Genomic DNA, 20,278 nt, shown 5'->3' on the forward strand with positions numbered 1-20,278 from the left:
GCAGAAACTTTAGTTGAGATGTGTGTGTCTGTGTGTGTTCATGCATGTGTGTGTGCATGTATGCATATCTGTGTGTGTATGCTTATGTGTGTGTGCATGCATAGGTATGTGTGGTTTTTGTTTAAGATACCAATGATCTTTTATAATTTCCATCAAAAACTTATGGGTTGTGCACATATCAGAATGTAAATAATTATATGGCTGGCTATAGAAGAGTCTTATTGGCTGATTCTGTGCTGATAAGCTCTTCAAGGCGAGAGCTAAAATTTAGTCTAGGAGACCTTATGTTTTTATAATGTTTTGTAATAACCTTTAAAGCTTTCTTTCTCATTCCTTTCCTTGATTTTATTCTCCCAGAGGTTAAATAAATAGATAAGGCATCTTACTGAGGTAGAAACTGATGTACTCAAAGAATTGCCCAAAGTTACACTCACATCTAACAACAGAACTGAAGTCATAAGTTAGATCATTTAACCCAGTCCCATTCTAACTACAAAATACTCAGCAACTCTGCTTTACAAATTAAGTTGCTGGGTGTCAGTCAGTTTTGTGATTTTTTTCCCCCACAACAATTTAAAGGAGTTCACTAGATGGGTAGAAATTCATGGAGAGTGTTCATCGAAGACACAGAGAGTCTGTCATTCCAGATGCACTGACAGGTCCTACAGTTAGTAGAAGAACCTTCGTCAGGAATACACAGAAACTCTGCAGAGTCCCTCCATATCACAGTGATGCTTTTGCTCATCTTTGACAACTACCATGCCTGGCTTCACAGTCTCCTGTGACTTGAGAATAAGGTGTGGAATTCACAGAACCATACTCTCTAGGGAAGACTAGGCCTCTCTTGTGGTTAAAGGCACACTATTACAAGTCTGTTCTTGCAAGAGACCAGTGCAACTCCTAAATTCAAACCACTACTTACTAAACACCAATTGTGGGCAGGAAAGTTAACTTCTCTGAGCCTAGGATTCCGGAGATTAAAATGGAAGAATGTGAGGATTTAGTGAGTCAGTAAAACTGTGTCAAGACTGGCCGGGCGATATGAGCAAACATCTGACTTTCTCTATGTTATGATGCCTGACAGATAAAATTGCTCCAGAAATTCTAATCCTATCAATAAATCTAGTTACATTTGCTCATGGGCATGTGCCTTGGTGGTTAGAGCTCCACTGAACAGCTCATAATTGAGCACTATTATGAATTTCTAATTTCAACTCTTCTTTTTCATGCTTCCCTGGCTCCCTTAGCAAGTTCTTGTTGTTCACCTTCCTTAGTTCTGTGGTAGACAGATCCTTTTAGATCCCTTGAGCATTTGTTTTTGAACTCTCCTTCACCTGGCAGCTTCCCACTCCCCACACTGCTGGTTCAGAGGAGAGGTATGAAATGCCATTTCTGACAAGCTCTCTGGAGATCTAGATGCACCTGGCTTGACAGCCATTTGAAGACCATCACTCTACAGAATATGAAGATTGTAATGAGTGTTCCCCAGGGTCACTGAGTAGAAAGGTTACCTCGATGTAAGTGTGAGTACAGCCCATCTGGCTCTCCAGCTCCACGTGGGTAAAGTTGATATCTATTTTCTCTCCTTTGGGCTGTGTGATGAGATAGACACACTGTCTGTTGTGATTGAAAGGTCCAGACAAGGGAGGAAAGAGGAGCTCACCCTCGGTGTCCGTGTAGTTTCCACCACAGGGCAGATCCGCTGAGGAGAACAAAGGAGGAGGAAATGGTCATGGGGATGGCAATCCTCTGGCTTGATACACTAGGTTCAATTGTCAAAACTTTAACTTGCTCCTGCTCCACTCTGCTCTGTCCACTGTGTGTAAGTCCATGCCACTCATAAGATTTTGAATTTCACATAGATATATACATATGATATAGATATACAGATATATAGATATAGATATAGATATAGATATATAGATATATATGATGGATGGATAGATATGTGGGTAGATAGATAGATAGATAGATAGATAGATACATAGATAGATAGATACATAGATAGATAGATAGATATGACAGCTATAGGAACTACTGAGACAGATTGCATTCAACCTGAAGCCAAAGCAAAGGGAAAAGGGGACCAATGAGAATGTTGTTATTTTTCCTGATACAGGGATTTACAAGGTGTTCCCCCCATGAACTCTCACTGAGAACACAACAATAGGTGTCAAAAGCAAAATCCTCTAACTCACTCAAATGAAAACCATAGAGTATTTCATGTTTTGTGTTTCCAGGTCTGAATGTAGATGAAGGTACCACAGCTAAAGTGGTGAAAGCGAACTCTAGGAACTGGAACACTACCTTCTCGGAAGTTGGTTTCTGTGCACTGGATGTGATCCAAGAATGAAGCTAGATATTTCTCAAACAGACTGCACTGTGCTCATGAACAATCTTGTGTGCAGCAAAACAGAAAATACCACTAGGGAACTGAGGTTCTGAATTAGTTTGTTTTGGGTGCCTGTGGTCTCCATCATAATATGGATCCCATAATTGAAGGGTTAAGAGGTATGATAGTATTTAACACGGCGGAGATAAAGAATGAATCTGAAGTGGTATGAGAAATATCCATGAAGGCATGACACTAATCTAAGAAAGCCTTCATTTTAGGCACCCCCATAACAAGCACTCTCAGTATGCAGTCAGTCCTCGGCGGGTCGGTTACTTACAAGGTGTGGTTAGATAGGTGATGTGGAAACCCTTGTCAGTGATGTCACCATCAGAATGGAAATGAATCCTGGCAGCGGGGCCCGTAGTCTGGAGCGGTGGGGTAGACAGAGAAGTGCAGAATTTCCCGAGAATGGAATCTTGTTGGAAAGGACCATCTCGAATCTAAAACAAAAGAACAAGTCATTAAGTTGAAAGAAGTCAGGTTCTCGCTAACCAAGTTACTTAGGACATAAGCTTCAGAAAAATCTGTCATTTAAGTATGGCAGCAAGGCAGAGCAATCTGAAGCAGTGGATTAATACAATCTATCATTTAGGATGTTTCCATGTCATATACATAACTAACACACAGTGTTGGGTAAAGAATGCGTGCTCACAGTCTTGTCAAATGCCTCATCTACTGCTGGGATTTCAACTCTGGGGCGGAATACATACTTTGGATTTTTCTTATGCTGATGTAAAGTTCAGTGTTTTCTCTCTTGGTTCCCCTTCCCTAAAGTGAAGAAATCCTAGTAATTTAGAAGGAAATGAGTATTTCAAATGAAGTAGGAGAATGGATGGTAGTAATGAGAACTGATCGGGGTGAGTACAGGAGTGTGTGGAAAGATGCAGATGGGAGAGCGTAAGCATGAAGATGCCTTTAAAAGCACAGCTGTGGTGGTCATTCAGCCCTGAATACAGTAGCACCCTGTATGCTGACAGTGTAAACAAACTGTTTCTTTTTCTATGTTCTCGTGTGTGTGAATTCTGTGTGTAGGTGCCTGTGAGCGTGTGTGTATTATAGGTATAGGTGTGTGTGTGTGTGTGTGTGTGTGTGTGTGTTTATCTATAAGCATGCATATGTATTTGTGGCCAGGTCATTTTTATGAAGGTCAAAAGACAACATTCATGAATCAGTTTTCCCCTTCCATTGTCAGATCTGGTAATCAAAGTCAGGTCCTCAGGCTTACTGGACAGGTGCTTTTACCAGCTGAATCATTTCACCCACCCAATCTATAATGAGGTTATATGCATAAGGTAACCTCCACTCAATGGTTTCCTCCTCCTCCTCCACTTCCTCTTCATCCTCCCTCTTTCTTTTCTTCTCTTCCATCTTCGGCCCCCGCCCACTCTCTTCTTTTTAGCAGAACTGAAGATTGAACCCAGGATCTTGTGTAATCTTCAGGGTTAAAAACCCTTGTTGGCTTTTTATGCATTGAATAAATCACATTGACCACTCGATAATTCTGACATAATTGCAAAAATCTATACTATATAGAACACCAAGGAGTGAATGAACTGAAGAATTTTCTCATATGGTCAATTTCATTTACTCAAATTAATTTTTCCATTGGCAGCAAATTTATAGGGCAATGTTACTTTATTTTTCACTTGTAACTAGTTCCTTGAAACACTGATGAGAAATGAGAGGGAGTTAAATATTGTCCAGATGATTGATACTTTCTATAATATGGTGTTCAGGAATTAATATGTAAGAATAAAAAGGCTTTAATCTTAATTTGATGGGATTTATTGAATATTAATTTCACAATAACTCACTTTTTACTGTCAACTTTTTAAAGGATATTTTGCTAAGACTTTCCAAGGAGAAGCTGATCTTTGAGTGATTCCCAAAGGTTTCAAATCCATTATTACCACTGCTAATGACTAATGACTTCAACTTTGGAGACCTGCTTGGCAGCTGCATCCTTAATCCTTTATGAATAATTCCACAGCACTCCATCCTTCTCTAATGGACTGAGAAAGACTCATTGTCTCTTTAGCAGTGCTGGGGGGTACTGAGATTTACGGTAACAAAGGGACAGGAAGCGCCCATGAACTCAATCTCCTTAGTGACCTTTCCAGTCTACAAGTGGAGAGCAACGTTTTTGATGTATCTAATTGTGTATGGAATTTGAATGTAGCAGTCCCTTTCCTCCTCTATACTGCAATTTTTTGCTAATGGGATAGAGCAGACTGACTCGTCTCCTCTCAAGGGTGATTTTCAACATTTCCCAGTGAGATTGAACACTGACAACCCTTTCCACAGAATCATTATGGCTCACTAAAATCAAGTGGTGGGACACTCTGAGGGCTTGCCTTGGACAACTAAAAATTAGAATCTATATTGGAGGAGACAGTCATTGCTTAGGATTTATTCTCATTCCAGGAGCCTGAATCTCCAGTAAGGGATGGGGGAAGGCAAGGCAAGTTCTTCCACACTCAAGACAAACCTAGAAATGGAGTAATAAAGTAGAGTGATGGAAATTAAAGATTTAGCATTGGTTGCCTAAGTATTCATAACAAACCTGGGCCATCCATGGGCATCATTAACCTGTGTCCTGAGTGCTAGTCATACCATACCAAGGCCTGTCTAAATGTAGTTTTGGTTTGGTTTGTTTTACCTCCAAATAATCTTTACTGCAGTCACTGTGGCTCTCCAGACTCAAAGTCCCAAAAGTCAATGTTATCAAATAGCCAGGACGAGTTAGAATGTGCCAGACACAATCTCTTCCTGGCGGGTAGTTTCCAGGGTACCCCGGGGATGTAATAGAACCATAATCATTGGTCAGTATGCCGCCACACTCTGAAATAAGAAGGAAAATAAGTTCATATGTGGGCTAAATTCACATAGACTCTGCTGTCAGAAGGCAAGATCTTTTCCATAACTATGAAGAGTTTAGGTTAGGAGTCCCTCATAAATTACATAGTCCTTGGAGCTGCCCAGCTTCAGGGCTATAAGTCTACTACAAACTGATAAGTAAACAAGTCACCCATGCAGAAACTCTGTACCTACAGAACATTGTACAGTTATGTGATTTAAGACACAGAGATGACCCTTCTGAGACATAAATAATGAGAATAAAAATTCAGTCCTTTAGCCCTGAAGATTAGATTCTATATATTAACTCTAAAAATGCTGGAACTTCTGGCAGCCCCTACATCTTTCCATGAACCAGAACACTTTACAATGCAAAACAGTTAAGGAACACATAATTTTCTTTTGGAAGGGTTTTCATATACTACAATAAATTATTATATTTATATATTATATAATTACAAAATAAGTTGTCTTATATATAAATCATATATAAATTTTATAATATAAGTTATAAAATAAATACATTGTTCACTTTATAAATGAGGACATTTAAATGTACATGGTGATTATGCCACTGCCCCAGGAATGAAGCAGGTAAGGCACTGAACGGGGTTTCCTGGTGCCATCTCCAGCATACCACACAAGCTCCTTACATGGTACTCAGTGACTGGAAATGTGAAGAAGAATTCTTTCTCTTTGATATTCACATTTATTTAATAAAGAATCTGTGGTGGCTAGCAAAGAATGTTACTATAGAATCAAAAAGTAGAAATATCAACTAATCTAGACTTTGATAAATATTCCCTGAGAAAGAAATTAACTAAAGTGACATTTTTTTTAAAGATTTATTTATTTATTTATTTATTTATTTATTTATTTATTTATTTATTATATACAGAAGAGGGTGCCAGATCTCATTACGGATGGTTGTGAGCCACCATGTGGTTGCTGGGAATTGAACTCAGGGCCTCTGGAAGAGCAGTCGGTGCTGTTAACCTCTGAGCCATCTCTCCAGCCCCCTAAGGTGACATTTTATGTATATAAAATATGATATTCACATAACTATACACTCACTCAGGGAAAGCAAAACCTGAAACAATTAGTTACATAGTTTTCATTGCTCCTAACAGGGACCATCCAAGTTCAGAGAAAGGTACACTTATAAAATTCATCTTAAAAATTATTATGAGCATAAAGCTTTTTAATTCATAAAATAACATAATCAATGTAAAATCTTAAAGATCAAATGTAAATGTAATATATAAAAGTTATAATCCATAATGTAGAAAATTTCAAAAAAGAGTAGTACTATGAAGAGAGAGTACACTGAAAAGATTCCAGTGTCCTTGTACACACAGGAAAATGTCCAGCACCTCTGCTACCACTGAGATAAAGTTTCTTGACCCTTAATGTGATATAAGTCCAGAATTTCTAAAACAAGTTACTAGACGGGCTGTGAAGAAATAGTCACTGTCGCACTTTATTGTAAGACTATAGGATGGTCTATCAACTGCAGAAGAAATATGTCACATAAAGTAGCAAAACCTTATGCGTGCTTGTTGACCAAACAATCCCAAAGGCACAGTGGTGAGGTTGGAATAAGGCCAATATACAAGGTATTTGTTGCCATAAAATCTAGAATTTCAAAGACTAAAGGAAACAGACAAAATGGAAATCGATACACATTAGATTGAATAGGCCACTATGTATCTAGTCTCCAAGGTCCAGGAAGGACAAGGAAACCCTCTGAATATGGAATGCTTCCTTTTATCTGAGAAGGGAAAGTATTAGTCTCTATGACCACTGGAGAGATAAGTGTAAAGCTAATTTTAAAAGCCATCTACTTATAGCAGACAGTAGGGCAGGAGTCAGGAATGGAAGCTAGACATTTGAAAATGCACAATGTTTACTGAGATGGCTTTAGCACTGTGCATACATTTTATACAACTATAAAGTGACATTTTAAAAAATCTTAAAAATGGCCGGGCGGTGGTGGCGCACACCTTTAATCCCAGCACTCGGGAGGCAGAGGCAGGCGGATCTCTGTGAGTTCGAGGCCAGCCTGGGCTACCAAGTGAGTCCCAGGAAAGGCGCAAAGCTGCACAGAGAAACCCTGTCTCGAAAAATAAAAAAAATAAAAAATAAAAAATAAAAAATAAAAAAAAAAAATCTTAAAAATCACAAACAAAAAGAAGTAAGGTGGTGGTGCATGCCTTTAATCCCAGCACTCAGGAGGCAGAGCCAGGCTGATCTCTGTGAGTTTGAGGCCAGCCTGGTCAACAGAGCAAGATCTAGGACAGGCACCAAAACAACACAGAGAAACCCTCTCTCAAAAAAAATAAAACAAAAGAAAAGAAAGAGAGAGAGAGAGAGAGAGAGAGAGAGAGAGAGAGAGAGAGAGAGAAAGAAAGAAAGAAAGAAAGAAAGAAAGAAAGAAAGAAAGAAAGAAAGAAAGAAAGGATTTCACCACACTGAAAAGCTAAACATGAATACTAAAAATATGTCTTTAAAACCCCCTAATACTGCCAAGAAAAATGTACCTTTAGCTTTATTTATTTGCTTACTTAGATGGGGCCATGCTATGTTTGTCATACAGGTTTGGGATTTGTGATCTTCCTGCCCTCCACTTCCTGAGTACTAGGACTATAGGTGTGTACCAGCATGCCCCACACAAAATATTTTCAGCATAAAACATCAGCAACAAAACATTAAATAGTTTTCCATTATGTTATTAGTGATAATATTGGCGTTGGCCTTGGAAAATCAAATTTGTAGGATCAGATCCAGAAGTGATATGCTAATGTCACTGGGAATCATGTTTTTAGTGGATGACAGAAGAGCCATAAATATCAACGAAAAATAAACCTTAAAATCTCAATACATGATTACTGCAGGTCTAGCATTTATTTCCCTTAATAATATTATTAAAAAGGCATTTTCTACTTCTTCCCATTGAGTTCTCCAGAGACACGGAGAGTCCCAGCAACAGAAACCATTCCCAGCACCCATACGTAGGATCTAAAGTCCATTTCCCATTGAAAGAATGGCAGATCTTTCAGGAAGCAGCCCTTTGCAGTGATGAGATCATAAAAACATGGAAATGGCCTGGAACATTCTTTCAAACCTGAAAACAAAGCAACTTTCAAAGGTAACTGGGTCTGGTCAAATAGACTCAGAAACAAAGTAGAAAAAAAAAAAAACTCTCACTAAATGAAACAATTGAACATTTTTAAAGTATCTGAAATATTTTAAAACACATCAACTCTCAGCAAATACACTAATTTCTAGATATCAAAAACAAAATAGAATAATAAATAATCATTTTGAAGAATTCTAGAGAACCAAGTCATTAACTCAAATACCAATCGAAAAGGGAGCAAATTGTGAATGTATTCCACAGTTCCTGTGTTCTAGCTTGCTTCCTGTGACTCTCATAAAACCTGAGCAAGAGCAACCGAGGGAGGAAAAGAATTTGTCTGGCTTAGGGTGTGGTGGTCATCAAAGAAACCAAGGTAAGAACTCAAGGCAGGAACCTGGGGGCAGGAACTGAAACAGCAGAGACCCAGGAGGAATGTTGCTTACTGTCCTGCTCTCCATGGCTTCCTTGGTTAGACTTTTTACACAAATAAGGACCACCTGCCTAGGAATGGTGCCACCCACAGTGGGATAGGCCCTCTGCCATCAATTACCAGGTAAGAAAATGCCCCATAAACATGTCCTATTCCCAGGGGACTCAAATTTGCATCAAATTGACAAGCAGCACATTCTCTAGGTCTGAGAATCTAGTGTCTATGTGCAAGTAAATACCTGACAGAGTGAACTTATAATCCACTTGATAATTTAAGATAATAAATACATTAATAAATCATGCACTCTCATCATTTTTTGAGTTCCTATGAATCTAAAAGCTGTAAAAAAAAAAAAAACTGTAGAAAGCACAAAAGAGACACTTTGGAATGAAAAGATCAACCTTCTTACTGTTGATCAATACTAAAGTAATACTAAAGAAAAAGAAGATATTATGTGCTACCCAAAGTGGATACTTTGGCCAGATTTTTAAAAAAAAAAATGAATTAAATAGAACTTTTGACCCAAGAACCGTTTTACAGCATTATGAATGGCACATGGATGCAAACACCACAATTCATAATGTTGGATGATGTATAGAACACACAACTAGTCTTTATCAAATAAATTCCAACAGTGCTTGATTCTTGGTATTAGGGACTATTGTTTGTTGTTGCTGTTTGGGGCTATCAAGGAACAGACAGCCTGCTACTGTGATCTTTGAACAATGGAGAAGCCTATATGCCGAACCCTGTACTCATCCTGAAATTCTTCCTGTGTGTAACTTCCAGATGGTTACAGAGGTAAACAAAGGAGACAATAACTTCTGGTAACTGAAGTCCACAAAAATGTGAAGTTTCTCAAGTAGTCAAGATTTCAGAGCAACATATGAGGAAGCAGTTGCATGAAGAAAACACCAAACATTTTTGTGTGAGTTTCCAAGGTAATTAGAAGAAGCCTTAACTGCTGATACACTGAAGACGACTACAGAATATCTGAGACCAGTTCAGGGTGTGTGGCCAGAGAATGCCAAAGTTGAAGAGAATGAATAACCTAATACTATTATAGACCCAGTCAGAAGGGAAGGAGTTTTGTGAACATCCTGAAAACTGAATGGAAAGCTCAGCAAAGCTAGAACCGTATAGCAGGAACCATGGTACTCCACCAGGATTAAGGGGACATTTTGAAACACCCTTCTCAATTCTGGCATCAATTGGACCAAGGTGCCCTGTCAGTGCTATAACTGCCAGCTAAAGCAAAACCAACTGTTTACAGAGTAAATACAACCCAGAGTCCCTGTAATAGTGTATCTGTGATGCTCTGCTCATGATACAAATGCATTAGGCCCAAGTGGGAAAAAATTAAAACAAAACCAACTTTAGAGAATATAACACAACCCAGAGTCCTTATAATAGCATATCTGTGGTGCTCTGCTCATGATAAAAATGTATTAGGCCCAAGTGGGAAAAAGTAAACAATAATTAACAAGGGAGTCACTCTGAGCAAAGCCAGAAACAAATCTGATATTGGAGTTCCCAAACAACTCGCAGGACCACAGAGGTTAGGTATAGAGTAAGAGACCAGGGTGTACAGAAAACAAGGCTCTCTAAAGCAACACCATGAAAGCACATGTGAATTCACAGAGACTGAGGCAGCATGCACAGGCCCTGCACAGGTCTGCAACCAGGTCATCTGTGTACATATTATGGTTTTCATGGGTTTCCTGAATGTGTGAACGAGTAAGTCTGTATCTTTTGTCTTCTCTTAGACTCTTTTCCTTCTATTTGTCTTGTCCAACTTTGATGTGTTAGTTTTTGTTTTATCATATGATATCACATCACATCACATCATATCATATTATATTATTATCCCTTAGAAGCCTGTTTGTTTTCTTATGAGAGACAGAAAGGGGGTGGATCTGGATGGCAGAGGAGGAAGGGAGGAACTGAGGGGAGTAGAGGGAGGGGAAACTGTAATTAGAGTATGTTTGAGAAAAAAATCTATTTTCCATAAATGAAAAAAGAAAAAGAAAAATGTGATATCTGTAATAGAGAAGTCTTTACATGGTGAGTGATTTTTATCATTACATTGGATACAGTAGAAGACAGGACCTCATGTACCTAGCTAGACATTTCAAAAGTTCCAAAAGAAAGTAAACAAGTGAATCAAGTTTAAAAGAAGGAGAAAAACTAATTGGAAGGGGAAAGGAATGCAAGAATAAGAAAGCAGTGAAGCACAATCATAGCCTCCAACATATATTAATACATCATATGAATCCCAAACTAAGAGGAGATAGAGATATTAGAGGGAAGGCATGAAAACCTAAGTATTACAGTTGACTTTCCAGAAAGAAACTATGAAGGACAGAGACAATGAAAGGACAGAGTATGATAATATTCTTCTAAGATCCGAGTATAAAGGTGACTATTGGTCCAGCAAATGCTGAAGCTAACAGCAGTGCATGTGGTATTAGATGCATTAAAGGATGTGCTTGAAAAGGAAGTAAAATAACCCTACATAGAATGCAAATTCATCTCTACTTGCAAAAGATGTAATTTTACAGAGAGAAAAATCCCTAAAGACTCCACCAAAAATAGTTAGATCAATAAAAATAAGCTTATAAACTAATTCAGGCCGGGCGGTGGTGGCGCACTCCTTTAATCCCAGCACTCGGGAGGCAGAGGCAGGCGGATCTCTGTGAGTTCGAGGCCAGCCTGGGCTACCAAGTGAGTCCCAGGAAAGGCGCAAAGCTACACGGAGAAACCCTGTCTCGAAAAATCAAAAAAAAAAGGGGGGGGGGCTGTGCTACCACCGCCTGGCCCTGAAGAAATAAAGAAAAAAAATAAAAAAAAATAAAATAAACTAATTCAGGAAGGCTACAGGTTATTTATTAACTATGTATATATTAATAATAAATTATCCAAAATGAGAGATTTTTTTTAAAAATCCCATTCAAAATAACATCAAAAAGTGATTCACCTCATGAATAATTTAACCAAGGACATGGGAATATCCACAAACTGAAAACTACAAAAGAGTGCTAAGTAAAATTAGTAAAATATAAATAAATGGGGAAGATACACATTCATAAATTGGAAGAATTAATATTATTTTTAAAAACCCATGGAACCCAAGGTGATCAACAAATTCAATATCACCTACTTCAGATTTCCAATGGTATTTTCCATAGAAACAGAAAATCAGTCCTGTATTTCATACAAAACTACAAAGACTCCAAATAAGTAAAACAATCCTGAGTAAGAACAAAGCTGGAGACATCACAGCACTCAGTGTCAAAAAATATTAAACAGCTCTAATCAAAGCTGTATTAGGAGTATGTAAACAGACACCTAGTTCTATATATCAGAAGAGAAAACAGAAAAATGAATCTGTTTCCTACTAGACTGATTTTAGAAAAGGGTGCTAAGAACAATCAATAGAGAAAGAATAAGCTTCATTATAAATGTTTTTCAAGGTGGGGCTCCACTTGCAAAAGAATTGAACTTGACTACTATTTCATATCTTATAAAAATGTAAACCGAAACGGACTAATGACTTAAATATATGCACTGAACCTGTAAAACCACTATTAAAACAGAAGGCAAGATCCATATTGTAGATCTGAATAACGATTAATTTTGGACATGACTCCAAAATGCACAGGCAACAAAAGTCTATAGTTAGTGGGGGAAAAAATGATACACCATAATAAGATGTTTCTGCACAACAAAAGAAACAATCAATGGACTGAGGAGAGAGCCTGGAGGGTGTATAAGACATCAATAATCCATATCTTATAGTGTGGTGAGGGTTGATGGCCAAAAGAGATAAGGAACACCAACAACAGCAGAGGGGAAAACCCCAGGAACTAGAATGGCCATTGGCAGGGGGATGCCAGGCAGCAAGTGGGTTTAAGTTATACTGCAGGATCAACTCTGGACCTCTGAAGCTCAGCATGGTGGCAATACTTAACACAACATGATATAACTGAAACTCGCTAAGAGAGTAGTTCTTAAACATTCTCACTACATACAGAATGAAAAGGAGAAGCAAATATTTGAAATAATATTTAGGCAGAAAAAATAAATATTTGAAATAATTAGAACAGGAAAATCAAATAAAATATATGAAGCAAAGTTGTCAGAACCAAATGAATGAACTTTATAGTCACAGCCTGATACCTCAGCACAGTTCTCTCATCAGTAGAGCAAACATCTTAAGTCACTGGAGAAATAAAATATTTGAACAAAACTACTGTCCAAATTGACTAAGTTAACATACATAGATGGCCATACTTAACTTTTGCAAAATGCATGTTTTTCCTCCCCATAAGGGAAGTACCAAAATAAAAACATTAATCCATGAAGCAAATGCCGAACACTTGATACATACTTCATTACTGAGTGACCACACTGGTAATTATGGTCACTGAGAAATCAAAATAAAAATGGAAAAATATCTTAAACTAAATACCATAAAAGCACACATTAAAACTTATGAATAAAATAAAACAAAGTAAAAATCTTCACTTCAACGTATACATTAACAAGTATTTTGTTGCATATGAGCACGTGATGTGTACGTATATGCAGAGGTCAGGGGTTGGCTTCCGGTGTCTTTCTCAGTCACACAACACCTCACATATTGAGGCAAGCCTTCTCACTTGAACCTAGAGTCTGCTGACTTGGTTCATCTAGCCCAGCCGTGTGCTCTGAGGATCTACTTTCTCCACCTCCCAAGCACTGGGGTTATAGGCAGGTTGTTACTATTGCCTGGCTGCCTGGCTTTTATGGAGGTCCCTGTAACTTCATAGCAAGCACTTTGCCCATGAAGCCTCTCCTCGGCCCCTAAAAAAAGTATTTTTAAAGGCCAAAAACCACTTTCTAAACCTTCTAGGTCAAAATCTCAGGAAAATCATAAAAGCAATAGTAAGTTAATCTTTCCAAATATAAGAAAGAGAGAAAGTTCACCTTTAATGTAAGTAAGCTTGAGATGAATTCAACACACTAATGTGGCAGAAGTAATGCAATGTGACTTTAAGGAACTGACTGCCAGCTGCCAGCACCTGCCGGGCTTTGCTGTAGTGCTCCCTCTGGGAGATGGCAATAGACATAGAAGAACATCTGTTAGAGGGGCACCAGCCTGATCGTACTCTCACTTAAAGGACAATATTGCCGCACATGTGACAAAGGCTGTTTTCCTTAGTGCTGGGCTCAAACCCAGGGCCTTCTATGTCTGACAAGAGCCCCCTCTATCAAGTTCAAGTGATCCGTTTTTGGCTGTGTGGCTCACTTGGACCTTCGGAGAACTACAGAACTAGCTAATTCTGATAGTTGCTGCTTAACAACTTTTAGTTACTAATCGTCATCTTGAGCCCTTTCCAAAGTTCAAGCCCACAAAATAAACTAATTAAGATTTTATAACACTGAATTTTTCAGTCATTTGCTAGATAGTAATTGGAATAAGAGAAAACACTCTTGGTTTGATAAGAGTCACCTACAAAAATTTACATCTAACATTGCATTCAATAAAAAAAAATACTGAATGTTTCCCCTATGTAGTTGAGAAAAAGACAAAAATAAAAAAAAAGACAAAAAAAAAAAAAACCCCTATGCTCTCCTCTTTATCTTAGCACCATATTGCATATTTTAGCCAAGGCAATAAGTAAAGGAAAAGATGTAAGAGTTTGGAAAATATGAAAGATTACAAATATCTTTCCTCACAGATGACATGATGGCAATGAAAAATAGAAAAGAATCTTTGAAAGACTTAGAATTTAAACTGAAATCTATGAAGCATTACCAGATAAAAGCTTATGAAAAGTGAGTACCAAATTGAGTATAATAGAAGAACAAGAGCAGGGCACAGTGGCACACACTTTCAGTTCCACCACTTGGAGGACAGAGACAGGAGGATCACTGTGAGGTCAAGGCTAGCCTGGTTCATAAAGTGAGTTCCAGACTGGCTGGAACTAAACAGTCAGACCAAAACAAACAAACAAAAAATTATCAATTATCAAGCGGTCATTAAAATAAGGACTGTTACAGGATGGAACAGGCAATGTCCCCTGTGATATTCCTGGAGTAAATTTACTAGTAGAAGTTATAAAACGGTTTTCTGATTGATAGTGAGAGCCTATTGGTGAAGACACCACCTCCTTTGGTCATAGGACATGGAGAAATCAAGTTGGTACTGACCAGGATGTTTCCTCCCTGTAGTTCTAGAAGGTTCTATGCAGGCTGCTGTGGGAGGGGGGATTCATCTGTGAAACCTGTAAACTGCAATACTCACCTGCTGTGGGATGGTCTGTATGTCAAATTACTCTGATTGGTCAATAAATAAAACACTGATTGGCCAGTGGCTAGGCAGGAAGTGTAGGCGGGACTAACAGAGGAGAAAAGAAAGAACAGGAAGGCAGAAGGAGTCACTGCCAGCCCCCGCCATGACAAGCACCATGTGAAGACTCCAGTAAGCCACAAGCCACGTGGCAAGGTATAGATTTATGGAAATAGATTAATTTAAGCTATAAAAACAGTTAGCAAGAAGCCTGCCACAGCCATACAGTTTGTAAGCAATATAAGACTCTGTGTTTACTTGGTTGGATCTGAGTAGCTGTGGGACTGGCAGGTGACAGAGATTTGTCCTGACTGTGGGCAAGGCAGGAAAACTCTAGCTACACTCAACTTTACAAGATATGTCCATGGTGCCATAGTGGCATGCATTAGTTACAGGGCAACCAATCACATTCTAAATGAATTTAAGGTTTGCTCCATAAAAAGAAACACATGCTTGGTATTGCAAATCTGGCCAAGAACCCAACTCCCAATGACCAGCCCCCTAGCAGCCCCAGTGAGGACTGCACCTCCAGTATGTGAGAAACACAAACTGGACTTGGTGAATTATTTAAAAACAAGAAAGAAACAAAGTGACATGATGTTGGATAAGGTAAAGTAAGGGTGGATCTGAGAGCAGTTAGGGAAGAGAGGAAGTAAATACAATAAAAATAAATTGTATTAAGTTCTGAAACAATTAGTACAAATATTATATTAAAACAACCCAAAAAACTCTGTCCAGTAATTTGATCAGGACCTCATTACTACTCATGCATTTTAAACTTTGCAACACACACTAATTTTTTTCTGGCCTTAAATTCAAAATTGAATTCATTTTAAAATTATTTGTTCTTAACGTAATTATTAAAAATGTCTCATTATTCCTAGGTCCCCCAAATGTCATAATATTATGACAATATGTCTTGCTTTCTCCTCATTTTACACTCACCCGGCTGCTTTGCCTCCCACATCACTGTAAAGCCTCTTCCACGTCTTATGTATTCAGAGTAGAGATGGAAGAAAAGACTGTTGCCACTACTGTGGACGCCCTGGGGGGGCCTGGAGCCACAGTATCTCCCAAGAGGGAAGGCTGCTGAGGAATCTCCATCATGAATCTGAAGAAATTCTCGGGGACAATTACTTGCTGGTTCCAAGTCAAAAAACGTGAAAGTGATATGCAGAACCTAGAAGAACATAAAAGTGTTTCCATGTTAATGCTAAACCGTTTCTTCCACTAGCTAGCAAGCATTCACATAAAGAGATACAGCCGTCCATCCCGAGTTACCCATCAATGCGTGCAGCAAGTCTACACATAAAAGGGCTGATTTCAAAATCATTCAAACCAAACTTTAATTCATATAGCAATATGAAGAAGTCTCTGGAGAGATGGAAATGCTATTTATCCTAATTGACTCATTATATATTGTATGGATGTATGAAATGATCATGATCATATTGTGCTCCATAAAATATGTACTAATGCTATGTATCAATTTTAAAAACTCTTAATAAATAAATATACCAAGATTTTTACAAAACTGACTAATCTACCAAGTGTATGGTCAAGAGTGTTTCTAAATAAAAAAAATTAAATGGTCATTTGAAAAAATATGTCTTGAATTAAGTCCAAATGGCTGATTTATATTCATATGAATCCCCCCTGAGCCCCTGAAGAACCTGTAGTGTGTGGTCACCCCTATCCCATGTTGATTCCACAGGGGTCAGTTGTCCAGCCTAGACTAAGACTGAAATGTGGGAATAAGTGGACCTGGGGAAGGTCTTTAGGGCCTGGACAGCTTCCAAGTGCAAGCACTACCCAGAGCAGGAAACAGGAAAAGGGGAGTGTTTAAAGTACTAAGCACAAAAGTAGAATGGAGTGAACAAATGCGTACTTTGAATGTAATAAAATACAAAAGTTTTTAAATTGATAACCCTATTTTAAAACGAATGTCTGAAAGAAGACCGTTAGATTTAATTTTCACCAGAATCAAAATTCACAACAGTATTTAGCTAGTATAAATAATTTCAAGATGTTTTTAAAATTCTGTTAGAATATTTTAATAGGTTTCCTATCATTACATCATTTCCTTACTTGAAGCAATTTAAATGGAAATCAAATAAATGTTAATTAGTTGTTTATGTTCTCTATTATAGATTATAGAAAAGAGAATATATAAAATTATATCATGAAAAACAGGAAAAAATTTCTTAAAAATGGCAATATACATATAAAATTTTTCACATAAAATCTTTTCCTTGGAAAAATATATTTTCAATGTCAGGAAATGGAATTCATTAGAACCAAACAGAAGGAAGGAAATTCATACACCATACTCAGTGGGAAACTCTTCTGGAATTTGTTCTATTGTGCAATGACCAAGCTACAGCTGTCTGTCCTTCCTTAAGGGAAAATACCATTTTCTAACCCTCACACAACATCCTCTATAACATTAGTTTGCTGGGAAAAGTTAATGAGATTTCAGGGTGGAAACTTACCTATTAAGACATACCATGTTAAGAATTGCTTAGAAAACAAATACTTTGGAAATCTGACTGTTCAAGAATGATAAAAATGAAAATCATGGGCTCAGATCTTAGTTTTAAGTGCTTATGTAATGGCTTAGTCATGAATTTTGGAATCAGATGCCCTGAGGCTGTTTCTTAAAAACCATATGCTATTAAAAAAACACACACACACACACACACACACACACACACACACACACACATACCTGGACAAATGTCTCAAACACTCTAGGCTCCCTTTATGCATGTATAAAATGGGGTTAATAATTCCTAGCATTAGAGTTTAATGTACATTGTATAAGGAACATATTGTATTAGGCACAGAGTGGATACATCATAAGGAAGCTATCTTAATACAAGTTGCCACCACTTCAGGACAGTACATTGAGGTCTGTGGTCATCTTCAAATACTACTTTTACAGAAACAGCATGGTCTTACAGATTAACTACTGGCCTACAGCTAGACCACCAATGTTGGGAATCCTTCCTTATCAGAAGTAAACAAACAAACAGAGGGGAAAAAATGGGCTCTAGAACCAAACTTAACTTGGAAATTCAGCTATTTCTCTTATAAACTAGGTAGTATTAAAAATAAAAACTTCAAAGCTTCTCTTATTTTCTATTATTTCAACTGTAAAATAAAGATATTTGTTTATTTAGAAGAATTTGTATGAAGTTAGACAAAGAAAAACAAAGTATCTAGCCCAAAGCCCAGCACTTACCAAATATTCAATGTATATGAGTTGAATTATCATTATATATATTTTATATGGGTGTATACACATGCATATATATATGTCACACATATCAAATGTTTAAATGTATAAGTGAAATCTGCTCATGGACAAAAATTACTATATTTACCTTTTCCTCATCAGTCCTGACAACCCAGAAACAGTTAAGATCATGAACATAGGTATCATTAGGGCTCTGGTAGGCAAAGACTCCTTGTGTCCCTGAGAGGATCCCTCCACAAGCTAAAAAAAAGAAAATGAATTGTGTTTGTCATAGATTCTCAAAAGGAAGAGGGCAGGCACACCCCATCCTAAAGTTTCCTCTTCTCTGGTCCCTTTCAGTTAATATAAAGCCACACCCCACCTTGTATCCACAGTCTGTTTCATACCCATCACCTTTTTCTACAAACTTCACTCGATTCCTTTATTTTCTTTTGCTAACACTCTCCAAACCTTGATGAACTAGACCTTACCCCTGATTTAATCACAGCATTACTTCTGCCAGCTCCTGCTCCCTTCCTGCTGCTCCCAGGCAGGCTTAGCTCCCTGGTTACAGATAAATGGAGAGGATGTTTCATGCTTTGATATTTTATCATCTTCCTAAATCTGTCCTAAGACCTCAGTGAAGGCACTGAATCCAAAGCAGGAGGAAGAAGAGAGAGGGTGGAGTCGTTAGGGAAAACTTGGAGGAAGAGTCTGAGTGTCGTGTCTAGGTAATAGATGCAGCTGGCTGGGAAATAAAGGAGGGATTTGCGGAGGTTGTAAGGAGAACTGTCCCAAATAAAAGAACACAGTGACAATACTCATGTGGGCCATGGAGTTGAGTAGCAAAAGAAAAAATGCCTGGCTTGAACGAGAGTATTTCTAGGGAACTAGAGAAAAACATGGTGATATGGAGAAAATGCAGGTTGTTCATGGAAGATCAATGAAAAACAACCTAAACCTTGATTGACTGGACAATGAAGAGCCAATATATCAGCGATAGGAGAACGATGAGTAAGGTAGAAGAGTATTCTGTGAACATTAGGTGCCTGCCATGCAGGAAGTGGTCCTCTAGGAAAACCGAAAGGGATGGTCCCAAGTACATGATATATTCTGAAAGAATATAATGAGCGTGGAAAATTCTAACAATATTTTTGAAGAAAAATGTTTCATTTTTAAAACTAGGTTTATAAATATCCACTGTGTGAATTCTATGCGATTTCTGTAAGGAGACATCTACGTCTTAGCATCTAAAGTGGTAAGAAATCAGGTTACATGGGCAAATATGCAAAAGGCCTATTGGAGGATGATGTCGCTAAGCAGTTGATGGGATGTCTTCCGTACCTCTCTGGGGTATCTGACAATAATACCCAGTCCAGGAGCTTGTGCAGTCACAAGTGAAGCCATTGATACCATCGATACAGGTGCCCCCATTCAAACAGGGGTTGCTCAGGCACTCATTAATGTTTTCTGTGCAGTTGGTTCCAGACCAGCCTGAGTCACACTTACAGAAATAACTAGATACTGTTTCCTAAGGAAAGAATAAATGCATCATAGTATAAAACAAGTGGACGACTATATGACAGAACAACCCAAATCATGAAAAGAAGTGACAATATAAGGTATATATTTAACTGGAATTAAACAATAGTATATATTTTCCAGTAGACAAATTCATTAATTGGTAAATATAATTAGTCATATTTATTTCCATAAAACTATGGAGTTTGCTTCCTATTTTGAAAATCATCGATAAAATAAACTAAGTCCTGGCTGAAGATAGAGCTCACAGTTTAAAAGGGCTTAATGCTTTTGTAGAGGACCAGGATTCAATTCCCAGGACCCATATCAGACAGCTCACAACTGCCCCTAATTCTAGTTCTAAG

The 20,278-nt window shown here is 37.9% G+C and overlaps 1 protein-coding gene across 1 annotated transcript in view; it reads right to left on the bottom strand.

The window, feature by feature from the left end:
• The window catches only part of Cubn (cubilin), a 225,265-nt gene that overhangs the window by 185,082 nt on the left and 19,905 nt on the right, over positions 1 to 20,278 (bottom strand). The window contains 6 exon segments of the mRNA XM_028870517.2: positions 1,512 to 1,702; positions 2,673 to 2,835; positions 5,055 to 5,236; positions 16,100 to 16,334; positions 18,541 to 18,653; positions 19,737 to 19,923. Coding sequence (XP_028726350.1) covers positions 1,512 to 1,702; positions 2,673 to 2,835; positions 5,055 to 5,236; positions 16,100 to 16,334; positions 18,541 to 18,653; positions 19,737 to 19,923 — 1,071 coding nt within the window.

This window comes from Peromyscus leucopus, chromosome 5, assembly GCF_004664715.2.
Source record: "Peromyscus leucopus breed LL Stock chromosome 5, UCI_PerLeu_2.1, whole genome shotgun sequence".
Lineage (NCBI taxonomy): Eukaryota > Metazoa > Chordata > Mammalia > Rodentia > Cricetidae > Peromyscus > Peromyscus leucopus.